At 50.0% G+C, this 20,927-nt stretch overlaps 8 protein-coding genes across 8 annotated transcripts; 5 read left to right on the top strand and 3 right to left on the bottom strand.

The window, feature by feature from the left end:
* Positions 1–172: 172 nt before the first annotated feature.
* JCM6883_006209 (acyl--CoA ligase) lies at positions 173–2,266 on the bottom strand (the record flags this gene model as incomplete). Its single annotated transcript, XM_076634431.1, has 6 exons — positions 173–375; positions 442–539; positions 647–667; positions 741–1,061; positions 1,126–1,561; positions 1,696–2,266. 6 exons carry the CDS (start codon positions 2,264–2,266, stop codon positions 173–175), a joined length of 1,650 nt encoding a protein of 549 aa, XP_076485568.1.
* Positions 2,267–3,010: 744 nt separating this feature from the next.
* Positions 3,011–5,053, top strand: MET7 (tetrahydrofolate synthase; the record flags this gene model as incomplete). Its single annotated transcript, XM_076634432.1, has 8 exons — positions 3,011–3,166; positions 3,259–3,501; positions 3,570–3,653; positions 3,712–3,876; positions 3,936–4,068; positions 4,129–4,483; positions 4,547–4,719; positions 4,788–5,053. The coding sequence occupies 8 exons, from the start codon at positions 3,011–3,013 to the stop codon at positions 5,051–5,053; spliced, it is 1,575 nt and encodes a 524-aa protein (XP_076485569.1).
* A 590-nt stretch (positions 5,054–5,643) lies between these two features.
* Positions 5,644–6,917, top strand: PPM1 (leucine carboxy methyltransferase; the record flags this gene model as incomplete). The annotated part of the gene is made up of 4 exons (XM_076634433.1): positions 5,644–6,118; positions 6,200–6,495; positions 6,567–6,718; positions 6,788–6,917. The coding sequence occupies 4 exons, from the start codon at positions 5,644–5,646 to the stop codon at positions 6,915–6,917; spliced, it is 1,053 nt and encodes a 350-aa protein (XP_076485570.1).
* Positions 6,918–7,131: 214 nt separating this feature from the next.
* Positions 7,132–9,076, top strand: JCM6883_006212 (uncharacterized protein; the record flags this gene model as incomplete). Its single annotated transcript, XM_076634434.1, has 4 exons — positions 7,132–7,268; positions 7,334–7,449; positions 7,533–8,193; positions 8,254–9,076. The coding sequence occupies 4 exons, from the start codon at positions 7,132–7,134 to the stop codon at positions 9,074–9,076; spliced, it is 1,737 nt and encodes a 578-aa protein (XP_076485571.1).
* A 1,758-nt stretch (positions 9,077–10,834) lies between these two features.
* Positions 10,835–12,412, top strand: JCM6883_006213 (FYVE zinc finger domain-containing protein; the record flags this gene model as incomplete). The annotated part of the gene is made up of 5 exons (XM_076634435.1): positions 10,835–10,913; positions 10,993–11,019; positions 11,088–11,275; positions 11,343–11,422; positions 11,494–12,412. The coding sequence occupies 5 exons, from the start codon at positions 10,835–10,837 to the stop codon at positions 12,410–12,412; spliced, it is 1,293 nt and encodes a 430-aa protein (XP_076485572.1).
* Positions 12,413–13,040: 628 nt separating this feature from the next.
* Positions 13,041–15,146, bottom strand: YTM1 (Ytm1p; the record flags this gene model as incomplete). The annotated part of the gene is made up of 6 exons (XM_076634436.1): positions 13,041–13,475; positions 13,549–13,695; positions 13,795–14,091; positions 14,163–14,361; positions 14,456–14,657; positions 14,984–15,146. The coding sequence occupies 6 exons, from the start codon at positions 15,144–15,146 to the stop codon at positions 13,041–13,043; spliced, it is 1,443 nt and encodes a 480-aa protein (XP_076485573.1).
* Positions 15,147–15,474: 328 nt separating this feature from the next.
* Positions 15,475–16,488, top strand: JCM6883_006215 (uncharacterized protein; the record flags this gene model as incomplete). The annotated part of the gene is made up of 1 exon (XM_076634437.1): positions 15,475–16,488. The coding sequence occupies one exon, from the start codon at positions 15,475–15,477 to the stop codon at positions 16,486–16,488; it is 1,014 nt and encodes a 337-aa protein (XP_076485574.1).
* A 927-nt stretch (positions 16,489–17,415) lies between these two features.
* Positions 17,416–20,749, bottom strand: JCM6883_006216 (cullin family protein; the record flags this gene model as incomplete). The annotated part of the gene is made up of 15 exons (XM_076634438.1): positions 17,416–17,493; positions 17,579–17,642; positions 17,723–17,761; positions 17,837–17,910; positions 17,975–18,031; positions 18,101–18,216; positions 18,283–18,708; positions 18,772–18,882; positions 18,942–19,040; positions 19,123–19,315; positions 19,378–19,493; positions 19,564–19,874; positions 19,938–20,036; positions 20,098–20,503; positions 20,563–20,749. 15 exons carry the CDS (start codon positions 20,747–20,749, stop codon positions 17,416–17,418), a joined length of 2,376 nt encoding a protein of 791 aa, XP_076485575.1.
* Between the last annotated feature and the right edge of the window lie 178 nt (positions 20,750–20,927).

Consider the following 20,927-nt stretch of genomic DNA (forward strand, 5'->3'; position numbering starts at 1 on the left):
CGCTCGGAGACCGAGGTCACAAGTCACAAGGGATGGTACGAAATGAGAATGACTGAAGTGCTGATGCCGAAATGAGAAACATACAGTAAGATCTTCGAATAAATACAGAATGACCACTGAGCTTCTTCCCTTCTCCTTCAACGCCCATAACACCGATACGAGACCTGTATCCCTATAGCTTCGCCTTCCCTTGCGTCTCCTTCGCCGCCATCGCCCTGAGGTCCTTTCTGAGGATCTTCCCGGACGGTAGTTTGGGAATCGCGTCGAGGATGAAAACTCCTCCTCTCAGCTGTTTGTAGTAGGCGAGTTTGCTCGCGACCCATTTTGCAGCTTCGTCCGCGACGGTGTTCTTGTCGGCTTCAGGCGAGGGAACGACTATAAAGGCAAAGATATCAGATCAAAGCTGTTTCATCGCAATTCGAAAGTTCGAGATGAACGTACTGTAAGCGCGAGGAAGGTGAGTCGCCTGCTCTTCAGAATACACGCCGATGACGGCACAATCTGCGATCAAAGGGGACGAAAGAAGTACACCCTCGAGTCTGGGAGGGAGAGCAGGACATCGAGATGGTCAGTTTCGATTCGCTAAAGCGCTCGGCGAGGGCGCTTTGACGCTGAGCCAGACGTGTCTTTTTTCGAGAGTACTCACTCTGCTGGAGCTATCTGCAAACTGAGCGATGAGAAGAAAGCAAGCGAAAAGTCAGAGCACGACTCGGACATCTGAAGATGGAAAGACGACCAACCCTTTGTATTTGAACATCTCCCCGGCACGCTCGGTGATGAAAGCGAACCCTTGCTTATCGAACGAGACGACGTCTCCGGTCTTGAGCCACCCATCTGAAGTGAGCGATTTCCTTGTTGCCTCGACATTTCTCGTGTATCCCATCATGATGTTCGGCCCTCGAACCCAAAGCTCTCCCGCTTCTCCTTCCTTGACATCCTTGCCATCTTCATCCACGAGTCGACCCTCGACTCCGGAAATGAGTTGTCCAGCAGCTCCTACAGGGACAGGTTTCGAAAGGGACGGAATGAGCCCAACGGACGTTGTTTCCGTCATTCCCCATCTGAGCTCAGAGGTCTTTGTCAGCACTCAGCTCGTATCGGAGAGAATGGAGGTGAGTGACTCACCCTTGTACAACCTTTGTCTTACCCTTCAGTTTCGTCGCGGCTGCCGCTTGAAGATCCGCGCTCAAAGGCGCAGCTCCCGAGAGAATGTAGCGAAGTGAAGAGAGGTCGTATTTGTCGACGATGGGATGTTTTGCGATTCCGAGGATAATAGGGGGAACGAGACAGGCGGCGGTACATCGGTACTTTTGAACGAGTTCGAGAGCTTGTTGGAGATCGAATTTCGGCAGAACGACCATCGTTCCTCCGTTGTAGAGAGTAAGGTGCAGAGTGACTTGGAGACCGAAGATGTGGTAGAGGGGAAGGACGGTGAGCATGACATCTTTTTGGTCGAAGAGATCTTTCGTTTGGATCGTTTGTTGGACACACGAGGTGATGTTGAAGACCGACAACTCGACTCCTTTCGCCGCACCAGTGGTTCCTGACGAGAAGGGGAGAACTAGAGACGAACGAGAAATACGAAAGGAGGTCAGCGAAAGCTCGATCTTCGGTTCGATCCCGACAACACTGGATCCTTTCGGCGAATTATATCTTCTCCATAGACTGATCCTATCGACAGGAAATGAGACTCACGAGCGACTTGTTTCTTGGCTTGTTCCTCCGTGTATGTGACAGGTTTGAAATCCTTGCTTCCGATCAACTTCTCGTAACTCTTCGATCCACCCAGGTTCGACGGAAGCTTTCCAGAGGTACCCGGTAGTACAAAGATCTTCCTCTCGTCGAGTCCGGTCTGTTTCGCGGCCTCCTTCGCGATAGGGAGGAGATCGGCTCCGACGAGAATAATTTTGGCTTCAGCGAGCTTTAGAGAGTGAGCGAGTTCATTCGGGGTGTACGCCGAGTTCGCGGTCGATACAACGAGTCCTGCCGCTTCTCCACCGAAAATGAGAGCCGGATAGAGGGTCGAATTAGGGGAAAAGACGAGGATAGTGTCGCCCCGTTTTAGCCCGAATTTCGTGAATCCCGATGCGAGTTGGAGGGATAGGTCGCGGAGTTGAGAGAACGTTGTCTTGTTTCCAGTCGGTCCATCGATGAGAGCGATGGCTTTGGGGTCGTAGTTCGGGTTTGAGGGGCCGAAGATGAAGTCAAAGATGCCTCCTACGTAGCTCTTGGGAACAGGTTCGAACGGACTCTTGTAGATCGTCATGTTTGAGGAGTGTGTATTGCTTGAGGAGGGTGATGGATAATTGAGCGGAGAGGGAAAGGAGAGAGGTAGACTCTTGACCGAGAAAGCTTCACCGGGTTCATAAGTCGCCGTCCGACCGATAGTCGTCGAATTTTCTCGAGGACTTGGAACGGGCCTTCGAGGGCGAACGCAACTCGTCTGCACTCGACCAAGACCAAATACATGAAAGATGGAGGGGGTCCGAAGAAATGGGAACCATATTCACCAGAAACTCTCGAAAAATTCATCGACAATCGAAACGTGGCTCCGAGAGGCTGCGATAAGCTCTGATTGTGATGAGGATAGATACAGGTAGTCGTAGGCGAACAGGAGTGCTGTACGGAGGGCCAGTCGAGGTCAAAGCAACAAAAACGACAGAAAACGTCGTTTTCTCCCCATGCTGCCCCTCCATTCCGGTCTTGTAGGTCGAGGCGCTTCAGTCGAGCTGTCGTAGAGTATTCCTCATGGTCGGAAGCCTTCGAAAGAGGTGAAATGACTGAGAATTTGAAGGAAAGGAAAAATGAGTCAACTTGCGCGGAGTCGAGGTAGATCGAAGCGAAGCGGTAGTGAGTATGGCTCGTAGTCGTTCCGGATCGTTGGACTGTTATCGCAAGACGAGGGAGAATATGGCACGAGGGAAAGAGAGACCAGGCTCACAATCTTTCGCTTCTTCACTCCCATTGTATGAGATCGACGCTCGCACTCTGGTACCGAAAACTCTCGACCATGGCAACATCAAGATCATACTCGGCGGCTATCGATGCTCTCAACTCGTTGCAATCAAATGCGGCTGTTATCGATGCGATTCGGAAGAGTGGAACGACCAACGGAGAGGCTCAGATGGTAGAAGGTGTAGAGTACCTGAAACGTATCGGATACCTTGTGAGTACCTCGAGAACACCCCCCAGTCAACCGAGCGCTTGACAGGAGGAGACAGGAGGGACTGATCGAGTTTCATCTCTTTTGCTCTCTAGCCGAGTGACCTCAACCGCTTGAACGTTCTACATATTACTGGAACGAAAGGAAAGGGCTCAACTAGCGCCTTCACTTCTTCTCTTCTCACTACAATCTCTCCTACTGCCAAAATCGGACTTTACACCTCTCCTCACATGGTCGCAGTGCGAGAACGCATCCGTATCGACGGGAAACCTATCGAGGAAGAGCTGTTCGCAAAGTATTTCTGGGAAGTATGGGACAAGCTCGAAGCGGATCCACAGGTACGTCTATGAGATCAGTTTTTACAATCGTTTCGAGACTGACTTTTCTTCTTCTTTCAACTCGTCAGAGAGCAAACGCTCTTACCGCTGAGAAGCCAGCTTACTTCCGATATCTCACGATCATGGCGTTCCACGTCTTCTTGCAAGAAAAGGTGAGCGAAATCAGCTCATTTGGCTTGAGATCTCTCGACTTAACGTTCTGTCGAATAGGTCGATGCGACGATCCTCGAAGTTGGAGTGGGAGGAACTTACGACTCGACGAACGTAGTACCTCAACCTATCGTTACCGGAATCTGTCCCCTCGGTATCGATCACGTATTCGTTCTTGGAAAGACGATTCCCGAAATCGCTCATCAGAAAGGTGGCATCTACAAGGTACTCTTTCCATTCTTCACTCGTTGTTAAGCGTTCATTGACCATCTTGTAATTAATAGCCGGATGTGCCTGCTCTCGCTATTGAACAACCGAGCGAAGGACTAGACGTTTTGAAAGCGAGAGCGACTGAACTCAAGGCTTCTTCTTTCACGGTAGTCCCCGAACACCCTGAAGTCAAAGGTATCAAGCTAGGTATGCTACCGCTTTTCCGCCGGAGATGGCGAAGTCGTGCTCATGCTCTGTTTTTGACAGGTCTCGCCGGAACTCATCAACGATCGAACGCGTCCCTCGCCCTCGCCCTCGTTCAAGCTTTCCTCTCTTCTCCACGAGTTCCTTCGGCTTTCTCCTCCGCATCAATCGATTCGCCTCACCCAACAAGTTTGGCCGAGTCTACCGAATTACCCTCTCTCCCGCTCGACCTCATTTCGCCTTCTCCTCTATCTTCCAAGATCGTTCAGGGACTTGAGAAAACTCGATGGCCGGGAAGATGTCAGACTGCGAAAGATGAAGAAGTCAAAGAGCTGACGTGGTTCCTCGATGGAGCTCATACGGTCGAAAGTCTGAAATGTTGCGGAGAATGGTTCGCTGGAGAAGCACTCTCCAGCTCGTAGGTTCTTCCCATTATCCTTCAAATGGATTCAGAGAGAGCTGACACCCTCGATGCTGGTAGACCTAAAGCAAGCCGAACCCTCGTGTTCAACTGCACTTCGGGTCGATCAGGTCTCTCTCTCCTCGGCACTCTTCTTGAATCACTTCCCTCTTCGTCTTCCGGCCTATTTCAGCCATTCGACCATGTCATATTCTGCACGAACACAACGTACAGCTCCGGAGTATCGAAAGGAGGCGAGTGATTTGCTCCTCAGCTGATTCGACGTTCTCTAACAATCCATTTCATCCTCTCGAATAAACAGATCTAACATCGAACGCCTACCACGCTCACGAACTCGAGAGTCTATCGCTACAACACGAGCTCGCCGCAGCGTGGAAAGAACTCAATTCAAAATCGACCGAACCTTCAGCTCCTCAAGCTCAGATTCACGTCCTATCGTCGATTCAAGAAGCCGTCGAGTGTGTCAGAAGCTACAAAGTCGATGCTGGAACGGAGAAACAAGCCCTAGTAACAGGTTCTCTGCATTTGGTTGGGGGTGCGATGGCTGTCGCGAATTTACCTTTGTAGATTGCGTCCGGGGTGGTTGTAGATCCGTGTTTGTTGTGTGAGTTTATTTCCTCTCGCATGCCACTGCAAAGCTCGTCATACTGACTCGTCTCTGTTCTTGTAACAGAATAATTTCAGGTTCAACCCTCTCCTTTCGCTTACAGGACGGCTGGGACCCCGATCAGCAGCGGTAGAGCTTCACGAAGATAGGACCGAGCAGGGGCAACTGGTGCGTTACAGGAAGACGGGGAGACTCCTCGACAAGAAATTTCCTCGGTTTCTTCAGGATGAGCGAGTTCCGCTCAGTGATCCAGTACGGGGGACTCCTTTCTGATTGCTAAGAGCTCTGTCTGGGTACCATGGGAACTCTGTCTCCTATCTTCCTCTGCTGCACTCGGATTGAGCTCAAGGACGCGGAGGTTTTATTCAATTCGCTCGAGATAATTTCTCGTTTTGTGTAATTTACCAATGCCCTTAGGACCCCGATAGACTCTCGTAAGCTCAAGATGCCACAGAGAGGCCGCCCGGCCGGTCATCCGCTCGAACAGTACGACCCGAGAGAGCGAGAACATCAATCAACTACTTTTCACTTCTTCCACCTCACTCCTACCATGCTTCCACCCTCTCGTACCCCCGGAGCGGCATCCGAAGACTCCGCAGTCCGATCCACCGATTCTGACGCGCTCCTCTCCCGCGTTTCAGCGACTCGACAAGGCTACCTCGACGACCCATTCTGTCTCCTCTTCCTCACGCCGTCTCAACGTCGATCAACCGAACGAAGACCTCCATTGATCAATATCGGTACACACGCACGAACCTGGGCCGTAGACGAACTAGTCGAACAATTCTTGCGTTCTGGAGAAGTAAATTCGAAGGAGAGACCTCTACAAGTGCTTAGTTTGGGAGCGGGAACGGATACGAGATACTGGAGAATGAGGAAGAGGTGGAGTGAGAGGAAGGGGGAGGAGAGTTGGCCGGTTAGGAAATGGGTAGAGGTGGATTTTGCGGAAGCGACGAGTATCAAAGCGAGAACGATCGCTACGAAGAGTGAACTCAGGGATCAACTAGGTGGGGACGTCAAGATAGGTAAGTCGAATCGATCTCTTATGATGAGCGGTTGAGCTGAGACGTATTTGTTTCTTTTTCTCTCTCTCTTTCTCGCGTTAGAACAAGGAGGACTCGGTTTGAGCTCTCCTCTCTATGCCATCCTTCCCGGAGACCTCCGAGACGTTCCATCTCTCTCATTGTCCCTCTTCTTATCACAGGGAGGAGCTCCTCCCCATCTCGACCCTTCCCTACCGACTCTACTTCTCCTCGAATGCGTCCTCGTTTACCTCACTCCAGAAAAGACGAACGATCTCCTCAAGTTCTTCACTTCGACCTTCAAGGAAGGCTGTGTAGTAGCGTATGACCCGTTCGGGCTTGACGATAGTTTTGGAGAAGTCATGAAACGAAATCTCGCTGTATGTTTTCGGATATTTCCGCCTCGTATCTTTCCTTCTGTCTGATTTACTGACGCGATCGACTCTCCCAGATGCGAGGACTGAGTTTACCTGGAAGTCGCTCGACCCCAACCCTCGATTCGCTCTCGCGCCGTCTCGAATCGAACGGATTCCTCGGTTCCGGCAATTCTCTCTCGATCAAGCAAATCCGCGAGTCAATCATCCCTCGAGACGATCTAGAAAGGTGAGCACACTCTCTCCAAGCCCTCGAATTGCGCATCGATGCTGATTGAGCTCGTGGATTCCCGTTCAGAGTGAACAAAATTGAACAAATCGATGAAGTTGAGGAACTTAATCTCGTTTTGGATCATTACGCGATCTCATGGAGCCATGTCAGCGGTGCTTCTTCTGATTCGTTGAGAATAGGTCTGCAATCGAGATAGTAGTCTCTGCTTCGAGTGGAGTGCGAAACAGATTCTGCGATTTTATTTCGAAGTCTTTTCGTTCCGTTTCTTCCTCTGAATTCTTCGTGCGCGCGCTACGAGACGAGAGAGTCTTATCAGACCCTTCATTGTAGACGCAATGTCTGCCGGTCGAAAGAGCCTCGAGACGGTCGCTCTCCCCTTTCACTCAACCCTCCACTTTCGTTCCCCGACAATGGCCGGATTCGAGGTACTCGCGCCAGAAGTGATCGAGAACATCTTCTGGTTAACTCAAGACAGCAGTTCCTCGGCTAATCGATCTCATCTCCGCCGTCTCCAACTCGTTTCGAAACAGTTCTGTCCGATCGCGAGGTAGGCTCACTCTAGTGCGTTCTGACTGATGTAGGAATGTACAGTGACCTCTCTACAACCTGTAGACGTCTGTTGTATCGCTCTGTTCACATTCAGAAACCTTGGGCGGGAAAGAAGTTCTCGAGTCGATCCAGTTCTGCCGTTCTGAACAACTTGGTGATCATGTTCGTTCTCTCAGTAAGTACAGTCTATGTTTCACTACGAGACAAGTCGAAAGGCGAGAAAGAGTGCGAGCTGATTCCTTCTTTCTTTCGCGAAATTCAGAAATCGGAGAAGGAGCCTTCAGCAAACGCGACATCTTCTCTGACCTCTCTCAAGACGACATCTTGCGTCAAACTCCGAACCTCCTGTACCTCGATTCGCCCGTCTCTTCGTTCTCCCCGCTCTCGGATTGTCGCAGACCTTTCGCATCTTACCCTCCCACGCTCAAATCGATTCGACTCTCTCCCACTTTCCATCGCTGGAGTGCAGCTCGTTACGAAGACGAATACAACAGTGACGATACCGACGTAGAAGACGATGGTAGCTCGCTCACAGTTTCCGACGCTCTCTCGATTTTAACTTCGGTTCCGAATTCTCTCACTTCACTCACGATCTCACGAACCTACGTACCCGATCTATCTTCATCTCCTACGATCCCTCTACGTTTCCTCAAGTCAGTCACTTTCGATATGACGAGGACTCCTTATGCGACTCTCGAAGCGATCACGAAGGATTCAATCGCGAATCACTCGCTCAAATCTCTCAAAGTTTGGGTATGCGAGATGATCACTTCGGAGAACTTGTACAAGTTGTTCGAACGATGCGGTTCGGATCTCGAAGAGTTTACGTTCAAACCTGTCAACAATGGGGATCGACGAGCGGGACAAGGAGGAGGAGGTGGAGGAGGAGGATCAGGGAAATTCCCTGCTTTGCGACTCGTTCGGTCAGTCTCCACCCTTCCGAATAATGACGACTCCGGTCGCTGACACCTTCCTATTCTCAGCTATACTCCGAATCTTCGTCGTTTGTCGCTCGGAGACAAAGCTGCCGATCACACTCTCTACCCTCTCCTCCCTCGTACCCTCACGCACCTCACCGTCTCTCTTCCTCGAGACCACATCAACGCTCGACTCTCCGAGATCGAACCTCTCTTGAAAACTCGACTTCGAAAACTAATCAAACTCGAACTGTACTCTCAAGTCTACTTCCCTTCTCCCGAAATCACCTATTCTCGTCCCTCGAGTTCCGAACCCACTGGATTACGAGAACTTCGACTCTCTCACGTTTCAACTCCTCATCGTGCACTCGAGTCGTTCCTCTCCTCCGTCGGTTCGAGTATTCAAACCCTAGCGCTTCATCACGTTTCGTCCCCGTTCTCTTCGGCGCTGTTCTCGTATTGTCCTAAATTACGTCGTCTCGAATTAGGACGTTCGACGAACGAAGTCGAAGATGGGAACAACGTGATTGATCTCTATAGTACGACGGATCATTCTTGTCTCGAATCGATTCGAGTTCATTTCAATTCAGGAATTCGTTTAGATGATCTCGTTGATGAAGTACGTGCTCCTCGAATCGTCACTCCCAAAGGACTCGGAGGAGCTGAAGGAAGGGATACCACCTACTTGAAGACTCTCGAATTGGTCGGTTGTTTCCCTGATGATCAAGGTGGATTCGAATCTGGATGGACGAACTCGAATCAAATCGACGAATTGATCAAAGTTGCGAAGGAAAAGGGAACGATTGTAATGATTAATGGGAAAATGATAGAGACGATGGGGGATATGTGGTCCGCGTTGTTCAATCAGGATTCGGCGAGGGATTGGTAGGACTGGATGAGGAAGATGAGGGCTGCGAGCTTGTCGAGGAGGTGCATGTTTGTTTCCTTTCCTGATTTTGTCTTCGCTTTCTGTGAAACTCTCTGTGTACTTCCAAGCTGTTGTTTCCAGTGCAACGTTTCTCGAGAGGTGAGCCGAAGTCGACCTCGGTTGAGCGCTACGGCCAGTCAGAAAGCAGGCCTTTCGAAACTCGCGGGAGTGCGCGAGGTTCAACGAAAACCCATCAATCTGTTGATGGGTTTCGAAAAAGTACTGTCGGTTTGCGATGTGTTTGCGAAAACGACCAAAACCCATCACTTTTTCGACAAAAACCCATCATTTTTGCAATGGGTTTTCGTCGAAGCGACAGAAACCCATCCAAAACCCATCAATTCGAAACCCCTTCTTTTGAGGCTTTGAGGAGCAAAGCTCGTTATCCCTGCTTGCGAGCTACATACACGGAGTGTAACAGAGATGTGTCTGTTCATCTCAAGCACTCGCCGTCTTCAAGACTCGGCTCAAGCTCCTTGGCCGTTTTTCTTTCTCGCGGTCGTTCCTACTGTCCCCGTCGCATGCTCTCGCTCAAAATCCAGCACTACATCGCAGGCATCCCGCGGCGTCCGCGAGCATGAAAGCATGGGGTCGAACGAGCGGCCACGGGGAAGAGATTCAAGCTTTGGTCGCAACGAAAAAACGGCTCGACGTTCTTACAGTAGCCCGCTCGCTCTGTCGTCCGACGAATCATCTCGAATCCCGCGATAGGAAGATACGAAACGGCACAGTAAGGTGGCAAGGTTGTCCGAGAAGCAAGTCTCGGGCTTTAGAAGCAAGAAGAGCATTACAAATGTTTCGTTAAGGTCGTTCAGCCAATCGTAAGCTTTGTATGTACAGTACGGGTTGAATTCCGTTCTTGTAATCTCGGACTTGCAAGTTTGACTGTTTTTGGGCTGGGCTACCGCCGGTGGCTGTTCTCCGAAGAAGTTAGCTTCCCTCGCCTCCGTCCCTCGTGAGGTTTCTTGCCCTTGCGATTGGTTTTCTTGCAGTCTGGTTTTGAAAGAACGCGAGAGGTCGTTTGCTTGAGTGATCGAAAGGACCTCCTTCGACAAAATCCGAAAGGAGGAAAGAACTCGGAAGGCAGTTTTTGAACGTTGCGAAGAAGAACAAGCTCTTGTCGTTCGAGCTCGAGCTTGAAAGGGTTCATCAATTCTCCCACAATGAAGATCTACAAGTCAGTACAGTAGGCATCATCATTTGTGGTCGTTGACGTTTGGGAGAACATTCGGGAGGCATGACGGCAAAAGGGAAATAAAATATCAGGGAGGGAATAAGGAGAGACATTCGCACCAAAGCTGGATTTTCACGTGGAAGAACGATCCTGCAACATTGGTCGGGGTATACTGGTGCGCGGATGGGCAGCCGCTACGAGGTATACGACGACCGTCTGAAGAGCTGCAAACCTTCGAGCTGCAGCTGGACGAGGAGAGGAAAGAGAAGACTTGTTCGAAAGGCACGGCTGACAGTAAATCCTTTCTTGTGGGGTTCAAGCGGGGTAAGGCCCAAGGGGTCTCGAAGCCGTCTTGCACGCACTTCGGTTTGTCTCCTAAACTTCTCACGCCTCGAACCTCACCGCCGCCATCAACCTACAGCTATAGAGACATGCGCTGTTAAAGTACCCATCACTAACTACGCCCCGAATCACAACACCAATCAAACAGAATCGCTCTCAACGAAGCGATACATCTCCCCTCACACATCCGAACCCATCCAAACATGTCTACTTCTCCTCGCACTGGTTCGACCAGTGTACAATTGCACTTCAAAGAAAGATCCTGTGGGGCGAGGCCACTCTGTACGTTCACTCAGTCATCCGACTGCCGGTCACTAAACTTTCTGAGACTAACCCTTTCCTCGCTTCTTGATACGTCCAGACCGGCCTGCTGCCCTACGACGCAATGGTGAGCTCTCCATAACCTGCACACACTCTACTTTAACTGTACTTACACACATACGTCGTTGCTACTAGAGTCTCGCTCTTCGAACAACCGAATCCGCACTTCGCCGCCTCAATCTCCTTCCGTCGCTGCCGCTGAATCTAAAGCGAGCTGGCTCGGTTCCATTTCGTCTCCGTGGTCTCCGGTAGCCCCTGATGCGTTCAAGGAACTCTCCATCTCAGATGTCAAGGGTAGAATGTTGCCCAAGAGCGAGTGGAAGGTGAGTTGAGAAGTTATTTCTCATCCCAGCCTGGCAGTTCCTGACTCCCAACCTACCTCTCCCCCAGCCTGACGAAGCTGCACAAACTTGCGCAGATCAGGATTGTCAACTACGCTTCGACCTCTTGAACCGTCGACATCACTGCCGGTGAGCTTTCCTCCTTTCTAGAGCTCTCCTCTCGACGTGCATACACTGACTCAACCTGACACTGAATGCAGTGCTTGCGGCGACGTCTTCTGTGCTGGTCACTCGTCCCGCGCTACTTTCCTTTGGCCCGCCGGTTCAGGAGAGGAAGAACAAGCCGCACACGGTTTCACTCCTCGAGGAACTCCTCGCGGCACTCCCCGTTCTTCCGCTCTCGATCTGCCCTCTCTCGCCTATTCCGTCTCTCCTTCATCCTCGAGCATCAGTACATCGTCTTCCTCTACGGCGACGAGTTCTTCCGCCCCGACGACTTCTCCTCTACCTCCTCAACCTCCCTCTCTTCCCGCTCCCATTTCAGCTCGAGTTTGTGACCGTTGTTACTTCAGTGCTCCGACTCCTCTCCTCACTCCTCCCGCATCGAATCATTCCGGTTCGTTCTCGTTCAGCAATTACGCCTTCAACCAACCTCCCGTCACTCTCCGACACCCTCGTTCTCGCCAACACTCCGCTTCTCGTACTTCATCCCCCGCTCACTCTCCGCCTCATCACTCTTCCCTCGGTCGTTCATCCTCGTCGAGAGTTCGTTCGAGAACTGGAAGTGCCGCTTCGTTATCGACTGGTTCTTCCGAAGGAAACTCGTATTCTTCCCCTGCGACCTCGATCGAAGTTCTACCGACGATTCATTCGAACAAGGTCCCTCCTCCTCCTCCTCCTCCTCGTTCAACTCGTCAAAGGAATTTGTCCCCTTCGACTTCGAGAGTCATCTCGCTCGACAAGTTTTCGACTTCTCCGGATCCTTCCTCCGAAGATGAAGCTGCCCAAGACGAGGACCGCGAGCACGACGACGAAGAGGAGGACGTTCAACGAGGGGAGGAAGATTCGGACAGTGAGGACGAAGCGAAACATGAACAAATGATGCGAGATCGAAGGAGACACAATCAAGAATTTGGGAGTGTCCAAGGAGGTCCTTGGCAGAGTTGGGCTACTTTCTAGACAGGTTGTAGACTGGATAGATAGAGAGAGGAGTCGTTCTCTCATTCGTGTTGCATTTTCTTCTCTTTTTTTTTTTTCGGTTCTCTGTTGATATTTCTCCTCTTCTTCTTTTTTCCTGGGCATATACATATTCCGTTTCTTTCCATCGTAGATAGATTTATCTCATACTCATTTCTGCTCTCATCGTCCATCACTCATAGCTTTCCTTCTTCTTAGACTTTTATCTCTCGGCCTTCTGTTGCATTTGCTTGACTCGACTTCTCGTCTCGTTTCCGTCTGTTGGTATTACTTGATCTGAACAATAGAATGAGATATCCATCTATCTTGCGCTGAGCGCTGATTCGAGAGAGTAGAGAGCGCTTTTGAGTGAATTCAGCAGTCAAAAACCAATCAAATCCGACTGAACTCGATGCGGTTCGTGAAGACTTGCATATCTTCTAGCCCTACCTACGTGTCGAGGGCTCTCTAGATCGCTGCTCTCGTTCCAGTGCTGGCTCAGACGAAAATTGCTTGAGAACCAAAAAGCTGAGAGACGGCGAAAAGTTTTGATTTTCGCATCTCGGAACGTTTGTCCAAGCATCCCGTAATCGCATCTATACCTAGCTACGGCTACTCGTTCCATTCTACTCTACTCTACCGTCATTTTCTCCCCCTCCGCTTCTCCCTCCTTCCCACTAACCCTCCAAACCGCTACCTTTGCCCCTTCTCCACCCGCAACAATCCTCTCCCCGTCCCAAGCGACACACAATACCTTATCCTTCTCCTCTCTCTCTCCCTTTCCTTCCTTCTGCGGCATGTCCAACGAGAACAATGCTTGTTTAGGGGATCTAGCGTCCCAAACTTTGATCGTAGAATCGTAGGACCCCGAAACGAACATGAGTCCGTTCGTTGGATGTTCAGCGACGGAGGAGACGGGACCGGTGTGACCGGAGAGGGAGAGGGAAATCGAGGAGAGGGAAGAGGTACGGAGATCGAAGAGGGAGAGGAGACGATCGGTTGAACCCGTTAGGAGTAAAGAGGGGGTCGCGAGTTGAGCCAAAGAGAGATGAACTTTATCCGAGACCTGAAAAAGGAGACGGGTGAGCGAAGGGAGCTAGGAGGAGGAGGGAAGAGGGGGCGAGAGAGAGAAAGGTTACCTTGGATTCTTTCTCGATTCCATGTTCGAGATCCCAGATTCGGACGGTATGATCCCAACCAGCCGAGTATGCAACACTCGCGTCATTCCTATCGAACAAAGCTCTCGAGACCTTGTTCGTATGTCCTCGAAGAACCGACATTGGAGTCTAACCAAAAACAAAAAAACACGATCCTCGTCAGTTTTCTCGTCATGGGACGAGCGCAATCGGAAGAAGAAGAAGAGGAGAAAGGAGGAAAACACTGACCTTATTCTTGACGCTCTCAATCGAAGTACTCTTTCTCCTCTTCTTTTTCGTTCTCTCAAACCCAGAATCCCCTAAAGTTTCCTCATTAACCCCTTTGCCCAAATCCCACACTCCAATCAACCCGTCCCATCCTGCCGTTAAGAGATGAGGAGCCGAGGAGGAGGAAGTGGTGGGGGAAGAGAGAGGGGAACGAGATCGAACGGAAGAGATTGGGGCTTGATGGAGCGAGAGAGTGTACAGAGTTTTAGGAGCGATAGAGGAGGAGGGTTCGAGATCCGTCAATGATAGCGACGGTGTCTATTAACCGCAATTGAACGCCTTTGTGCGTCAGTACAGCGACACAGAGAGAGGAGAGACGCGGGTTTTACCTCATATTCCCAAACTCTGGCAATTCGATCCATTCCACCACTCGCGACCAATTTCCTCGGGGCGTTCCCATCGATCGATTGATGGATGTAACAAGTCGAAAGTACTGATAGATCGTGGCCTGAGAACGTCAAGGGAGTTGAGGAGATTCCTGATTGTTGAAACGATAAAGTTCCAGCATAACTCGCTGACAAGATTGCTCTACACGGGACCAATTCAAGAAGAGAAAGACGGGAGGAAAAATGGTAAATTGATTGCACAGAACGAGGACGAATAGTTACAAGGGGGGACGCACCCAGGTACGTTTCTCTCAATCTGAACATCACTGACCCAATCTTCTGCGGGTACCGTCGAATCTAGTTGGGGAGGTAGAGTCGAAGGAAGGAACTCGACGTCGAGGACGATTTCTTCCGAAGTGTTGGTTTGTTGACAGTAAGTTCCGAGTGAAGTTCGAAGAAGAGTTTGATCGATTAGGAAATCGAACGGAATCGGGGAATCTACACGATTGGTCACGCGGGAGAAGAGAACAAGGTGTCAGTAAAACAGTACTCGGTGTAGGTGAGGGTTGTATAGGAGAGGGAGAGAGGAGAGGCATCAGGAAGTGAAGAAATATTTTAGAATTCGACATCGCATGAGATATACCTCGAATGCTGCTGTACGAAGAATACCAATGTCATAATAATGTTGATCGTCATGTGCCAGGACCAGGGGACCGTCGTCGTCGTCGTGGATGAGACAGGGTGGGAAGAAAGTCCCAGGTCGAAAAAAAGGGATGGGGGAGCTGGAGGAGACAGCGAGAAAGAGATGAGAGTAAAAGACTGACCATTCTCTAACACTTTATTGATCAGTTCTGATAGTTGGTACCGTCTCCAAGAAGCCGGGACGAGGAATTTAGCGGGAGGAATCGTGTAGTTTGCATCTTTCGTCGACAAGCGAATAGCGATCTGTCGTTCTTCTGAGGTTGACGCTATAGGTTGATCTGCCATCTTGTACCGAGATGTAAGTCGAGTACTCGAGGTTGAAAGTGGAAGTTCAGGAGAGTGAAGGAGAAGAGAGAAGAGAGTGGATTTTTTTTTTCAAGTTCCTTCCCTCGCTTCGGTGAGACTTTCGACTTTTCATTTACAAGCATTCCTTATCCCGCATCTGATCGAGTAAGTATGTAGTACTGTTACATTCCCAATAGGATCAGAGGTTAAGATCTCAACCGACACATTTTTCGGATTTTTTTTGCAGAGCAGCTTCCCCGCGCAAGAGTTTCGGAAGAGGTCTTTCGCTCTCTCACCTCATCCAAACGACCAGATCCACCTATCTACGATGCCACCAATCTATCATCACTCGACTAGCAGCCCCTCCTCCTCCTCTCTACGCGCTTCGAACGCGGGATGGAACGCTTCTTCAAGATTCGCTTCTTCCTCTTCTTCTTCCTCTTCTTCTTCCTCCTCCTCTTCCAGTTCTATCCGCGCTACTACGACCAGAAGTAAACGAAAATCTACACCGTACAAATCACCTACTAGTACGAACAAACCTTCAACGGCTGGAGAAGGAGGAGGAGGAGGCGGAAGCGTTATCAACGTCTCTCAACTCTTGAGAGTTCTCGCTAAAGAACACGCTTCAAACTCGTTGGATTCTCAACGATACCGACCTATTCCCTCCGCTTCCACATCTCAAAGATCTTTATCGGCGTCATCGCCCGGAGGAGGGAAAGGATCCGTCTCTCCGGAAAAAGTTAAACGAGTTTATCGTAGAGATGTCCTGATTCCCCCTTCGGATGGATACGGTAGAGGGAAAAGGTCAGCAAGTACTGGAGCTGGCTCATCAAGAGGAAGATCGCCTACCTCTACTTCGACGAGCGTGAAACCGATTCCTCGACCTGCCTCTTCTTCTCACTCCCTCGTTCCACTTCCAACTCTTCCAATCAATATGACTAGATCCCGATCACAAGATCACCACCAACAACAACAACATCATCTCTCGATCCCTCCTTCTTCTTCTTCGCGTTCACCTCAATCGATCCCACAAGTGTTAATGACGCGTTCTAGTCATCATCGTTCAACATCCCTCACTTCTTCCTCCTCCACCCCATCTACAACGACCTCTCCAGTAGTAGAGTCATTGGTAGTGATCAATAGTCCTTTAGCGAGGAGTTTCACGAGTAATGGGAAGGGAGGGATCGAGGAAGGAGTAGCAGAGGGAAGGAGGAGTAGGAATCCGAGTGCAGGTGGAGGGGGGAGCACGATCGTCAGTCCGAGGCAGAGTCCGAGAACTCAACCAGCTACTACTACTACGGTGGCACAGGTTGCGCCGCATGGGCTATCAATCATGGCTTAGAAAAAGACGCGGGATGAGGACCTCGTGAGATGTGAGTACTTGGGCGCTTCGAAAGTCTGTCATTGTCTCGTGACTGACTCTCAGGTACTCCGAGTTCATCCAGATCTCGACACTCTCGACCCCTCACTGAATCCCCTCGTTTCTCATCGCTCCAACTTTCTACCACTTCTCTCTTCCGACTCTCTCTCTCTCTCGCTCTCGATACACGATCTCCCTGCTCCCTACACTTCTCCTTCTCGCTTTCCCCGATAGAAGTTCTCCCTAGACTCCGTCGCGTCCTCGGTCGCCGTCTCCCTCGTCTACTTCCGTCGTTTCTCGTTTTCATTTTCTCCTTTTCCCCCCTAATTTGTCGATAGCTGTACTTGCCCTCACCCTCTTCTCTTCTCGTTCTCCCTATTATCACCTTCTACACTAATCCTTTCCTTCCCAGACTCGCTTCTTTTCATTCTTTGTTGCTTGACACTTTTTTTACTTCGTTTTCGTTTTCTTCCTGTTTCGTTTATCTTTCCCATACGATTTGACTCCCCGACTCGTTAACTTGCACTTCTAGCGCTCTCCTTCCCTGACTTTCCGTCCCAGCACGAACCCAAGAGAGGAGCATCTGTAAAGCGCCGACTACGAAGTTTGTTACGAATTCTTTCTCTTCTGGTTGATTCGGTCACGAATCGACGAGTCCTGCCTGAGACTCGGGGGTGTTTATCGAGGTTGAGTGCGGCGGAAAAGGGGGAAATAGTTACAAGCAAACAAATAGCGATACCGTGAAAAGAAAACGAGATACAAACGAGATGGAGGAACGCTGCGAGAGTGAGCGAGCGGAGAGGCGAGAGAAGCGTATGTACAGGGGAGAAAGATTCTCGAGCGAGAAGGATTTGTCTAATAGAGTAGAGTTGCGTGGCCGAAGACAGAGAGGAGGACGGGAGAGTGGATTTAGGCGAGGTATTCGTAAACGTTCAATTGACCTTCTGCTCTTCTTAGGTATTCCCGATCGATCAATGACGAGATTGACTATTTCCCACACTCGCAAGAGTCAGTTGGGTTCAACAGAAGAGTGAGAGGGAAGAGAGGAGAAGGAAAGGAGGACACTGCGTGCTTTTTTGATTTCGGTAGGATCGACTTTGAACCTTTGTCCGATCTGAGAGACGACTTCCATTACCCTACACCCCCGCCGAGAGCAATGTCAGTCAGAGTCGAAGATGGTAGGAACAAAAGTCTGAGAGGAGAAAGGATGACTCACAATTCGGAATGTTTGAGAGTTTTTCGAGCTTTCATGATTCTGTATCAGATCAATCGGGTCAGCCTGAGCTAGAACTACACACGCAAACGAGAGTGAAAGAGAGTTCGGGCTGACCGAACGATGGCGAGTTGTAGATGGGAAGAACGATCCGTGAAGACTCGATCTGTCGTTGACTTGTTCTCCTCCGCCTGCGTCTCGACAATACAAGCTTTAAGCGTCGGAATTCGACGGGATGGGTAGGGTTTGACATACAGTCTCCTTCTGTTGGATCTGGTTAATCTTGATTCGAATATGATCGTCTTTGAAATCCTGAGAAAGACGAATCAAAGTCAGTCGTTTCGCCTCTCTATCGTGAAATGGAGAAAAAAGGAGAATGACGGCATTGAACGAGAAGTGATCTCCGGGGTTGACATCCCGACCTTTCGGGTGTTTGACAAGTACTCGGACTTTACCACAAGCGAGAGATTGTAGAGTTCGATTCAATTCGGTTTTCTCTGTTTTTCTCGCAACGAACATACGCATCAGTAACGACGAACAGCTCAGCAGGAGAGTAGACGCACCTAGTTTCGTAGCTTCGGCAATTTCCTCAACGCTCAATTTCCCTCCCTCGATCTCCTCATCATTGAACAACATGAGCACGACGGCCTGACCCAAACTAACCAACAATTCCTTCTTCCCTCCTTTCGGGAACTGTGCCTTCAGAGCACACGTATCCAACCCATGAGCCCACGTGAGAGTTCTTCCACTGTGTTTCGAAATGTAAAACTGTTTGAATTTTTCTAACGCCGCGTTCAATCGAGGAGGTAAGACGACGGGGAATGGAGGGTAAGACGGCCAGTTCCCTTGAGAGAGGATAGAGACGGAGAGGTCGAATCCTCCGTTCGTTGCTTTCGAGGCTTTCGAGGAATAGGCTCGCATGACGTCCGAGGAAAGTTCCATGTCTTTGAACATGATTTCGAGTTTTTGAGTGAAACCAGCTCCACATTCTATCGAACACAAACGAGAGAGTCAGTCGTGAGACTAGAGAGGACGTAGATGAGGAGGCGTACCGTCTTTGAGTTTGAGCAACATGCTCCTCTCGGCATCGAACGAAGCAGATTTGTTCAACAGCAAACGTTTCGCGAGATCTCGTTTGTAGAACGCTTCGAAGATATCTTTGCCTGTGATCAACCCGGGTATATCAGTACGATATCGGGAGTCAGAAAGAGGCTGAACGAACCTTGAGTGAACCTGAAGAGGTAAAGAACGTCGTTCAGAGTTTGTTCCATTTCGTTGTCGTCAATCTTTCCAGACCTCAGTTTCGAATCCAAGTATTTAGCTATCCATCACGAACACGAGAAGCGAGTCAGCAGCAGAACGAAGGGAGAGAAAGTTCGGCGGTCACTCGTTTTGAGACTGACCCATCATTTCGGCGGGTTTATTCTCCCTCTTATTGATGAAAAACTTGAACGCGTCGTTGATAGCTTCCCTGAACTTGTCTTCCTTCGAGAAACATCCTTCGACGAAAGAGAGTGCGGTCTTGCGGAATTGAATCAGGTTGATGACCATTTTATCGTCTTGAGTCTTGTCTTGAATCAGATTCAACCCCGAAATCTGCACGATCCGTTTAATGTCAGCGAAGAGTATTGCGTCGAAAGGGAGCGAGATAGGCTCACCTTGAGATGTTCGAGGAAAGCTTTTCGAAGAACGTCGATTTGACCAACTCGACCGAGCAGAGTGTAAAGGTTCGTAAGGTTCTCCTTCTCGTCCTTACTATACATCTCGGCAGTATCTTTGACAGCATGCCTCGTCGTAATCAGCGAAGTCCTCGAACGGAGTAGATGACGAAAGAGGACACTCACCTTTCTCTGCGATTCCTTCGACATGTCCTCTAACCATTTCATCCTCGACGGCTCTTAAAACCGGTCCCTTCAACTCACTTCCAACTACCGCATCACACCTCTCTCCCTCTTCCTTGATTCGTTCTAGGGTGCGCTTGAGGTACGCCGCCGGCTCGAGTTCGACGATCAGGGAATTACCCTCTTGCGAGTAATACGTTTTCGTTGAATGAACGAACGGGTCTACGAAGAGGGAAGAATGGGAATGAGTCGAGATGGTGCGGAGAAGGCCGAGGAATGATCGCAAGAGAGGTCGAGAAACGAAATCTCCGTTTCTGTCCAGAAAAGAGCGAGGATTAGCTCTCGTCGACGTCCTGAAGTGAGACTCTCAGACGCACCTTTCCATTTCGACGAGAGCTAGAAGGCTCGAAGTGACTCTTGTTGCGATTTGATCGTCTCCCAATACAGAATGATGGAAAATGTCGAGTCCGAGATCCCTGCGAAACGAAACATCAGCTCTCTTGGAACGTGTCAGAGGGTAATGAGACGTCAACTTACCAAAGAGAAAGTAAAGCAGGGGATTGTAGGACGTAGGTACGATCGAGTTGTAGGAAAATGCTTCGAACGAGAAGCATTTGATTCAAGAATTGTCTCCCTTCCTTTACAAACTCGCTCAACCATCTCTCCTCCTTCCCCGTTGCCAATGTACTATCCTCCTCACTCGTACCGAGTACTCTCCTGACTTCTCCCGCTTGTCGTTCGATCTCCATTCGAATCCGATCGTAAAGTACTTGACAATTCAAAGCACCTGAAGCTACTGTCGCTTCGCAGAGAGTGTAGAGAGCTTGAAGGGATTCTGGAGTAGGTTGAGGAGGTCTAGATTGGATCGCTCGTACGGCTCGGGTCAAGGTAACGACCGCTTGATTGATGAAATCGTTTTGGTTTCGAGGTGGGGTATCTCGCACTGAATCCAACGACTCGATCAGCTCGTGAGGGCATCAGAGAGGGGTTACATGAACTCACGTTTAGGCTTGAGCGTCAACTTCTTTGCCCCGTTCTTGTCGAGTCCGCTAGAGAGTCCCAATCGCTTCTTTCCCGTAGGTGGAGGCTGCTGATTCAACGATAGCTTTGATGCGCTGTTCGCTAAGGTCAGAGTCTTCTGTGACATGTCGTGTGACAGTTTCGTAAACTTGTGAGGCGGAGACGCCATGACGAAAGAGGAGAAAAGGGAAAGAGGAATCTCATTCTCGGGAAGCGGCGTAGCTTCACTTTTTCGGCCAGTTGCTCAGTGGCAGTCAAAGAGACCAGATTGCATCGTATGTGTTCCCGGGAGAAGTGAAATTACGCTGACGAATAAAAGAAAAAGCTGAATTTGACGACTTGCCGAA

This window comes from Sporobolomyces salmoneus (assembly GCF_050403485.1).
Source record: "Sporobolomyces salmoneus JCM6883 DNA, S_salmoneus_JCM6883_v1_ctg60, whole genome shotgun sequence".
Lineage (NCBI taxonomy): Eukaryota > Fungi > Basidiomycota > Microbotryomycetes > Sporidiobolales > Sporidiobolaceae > Sporobolomyces > Sporobolomyces salmoneus.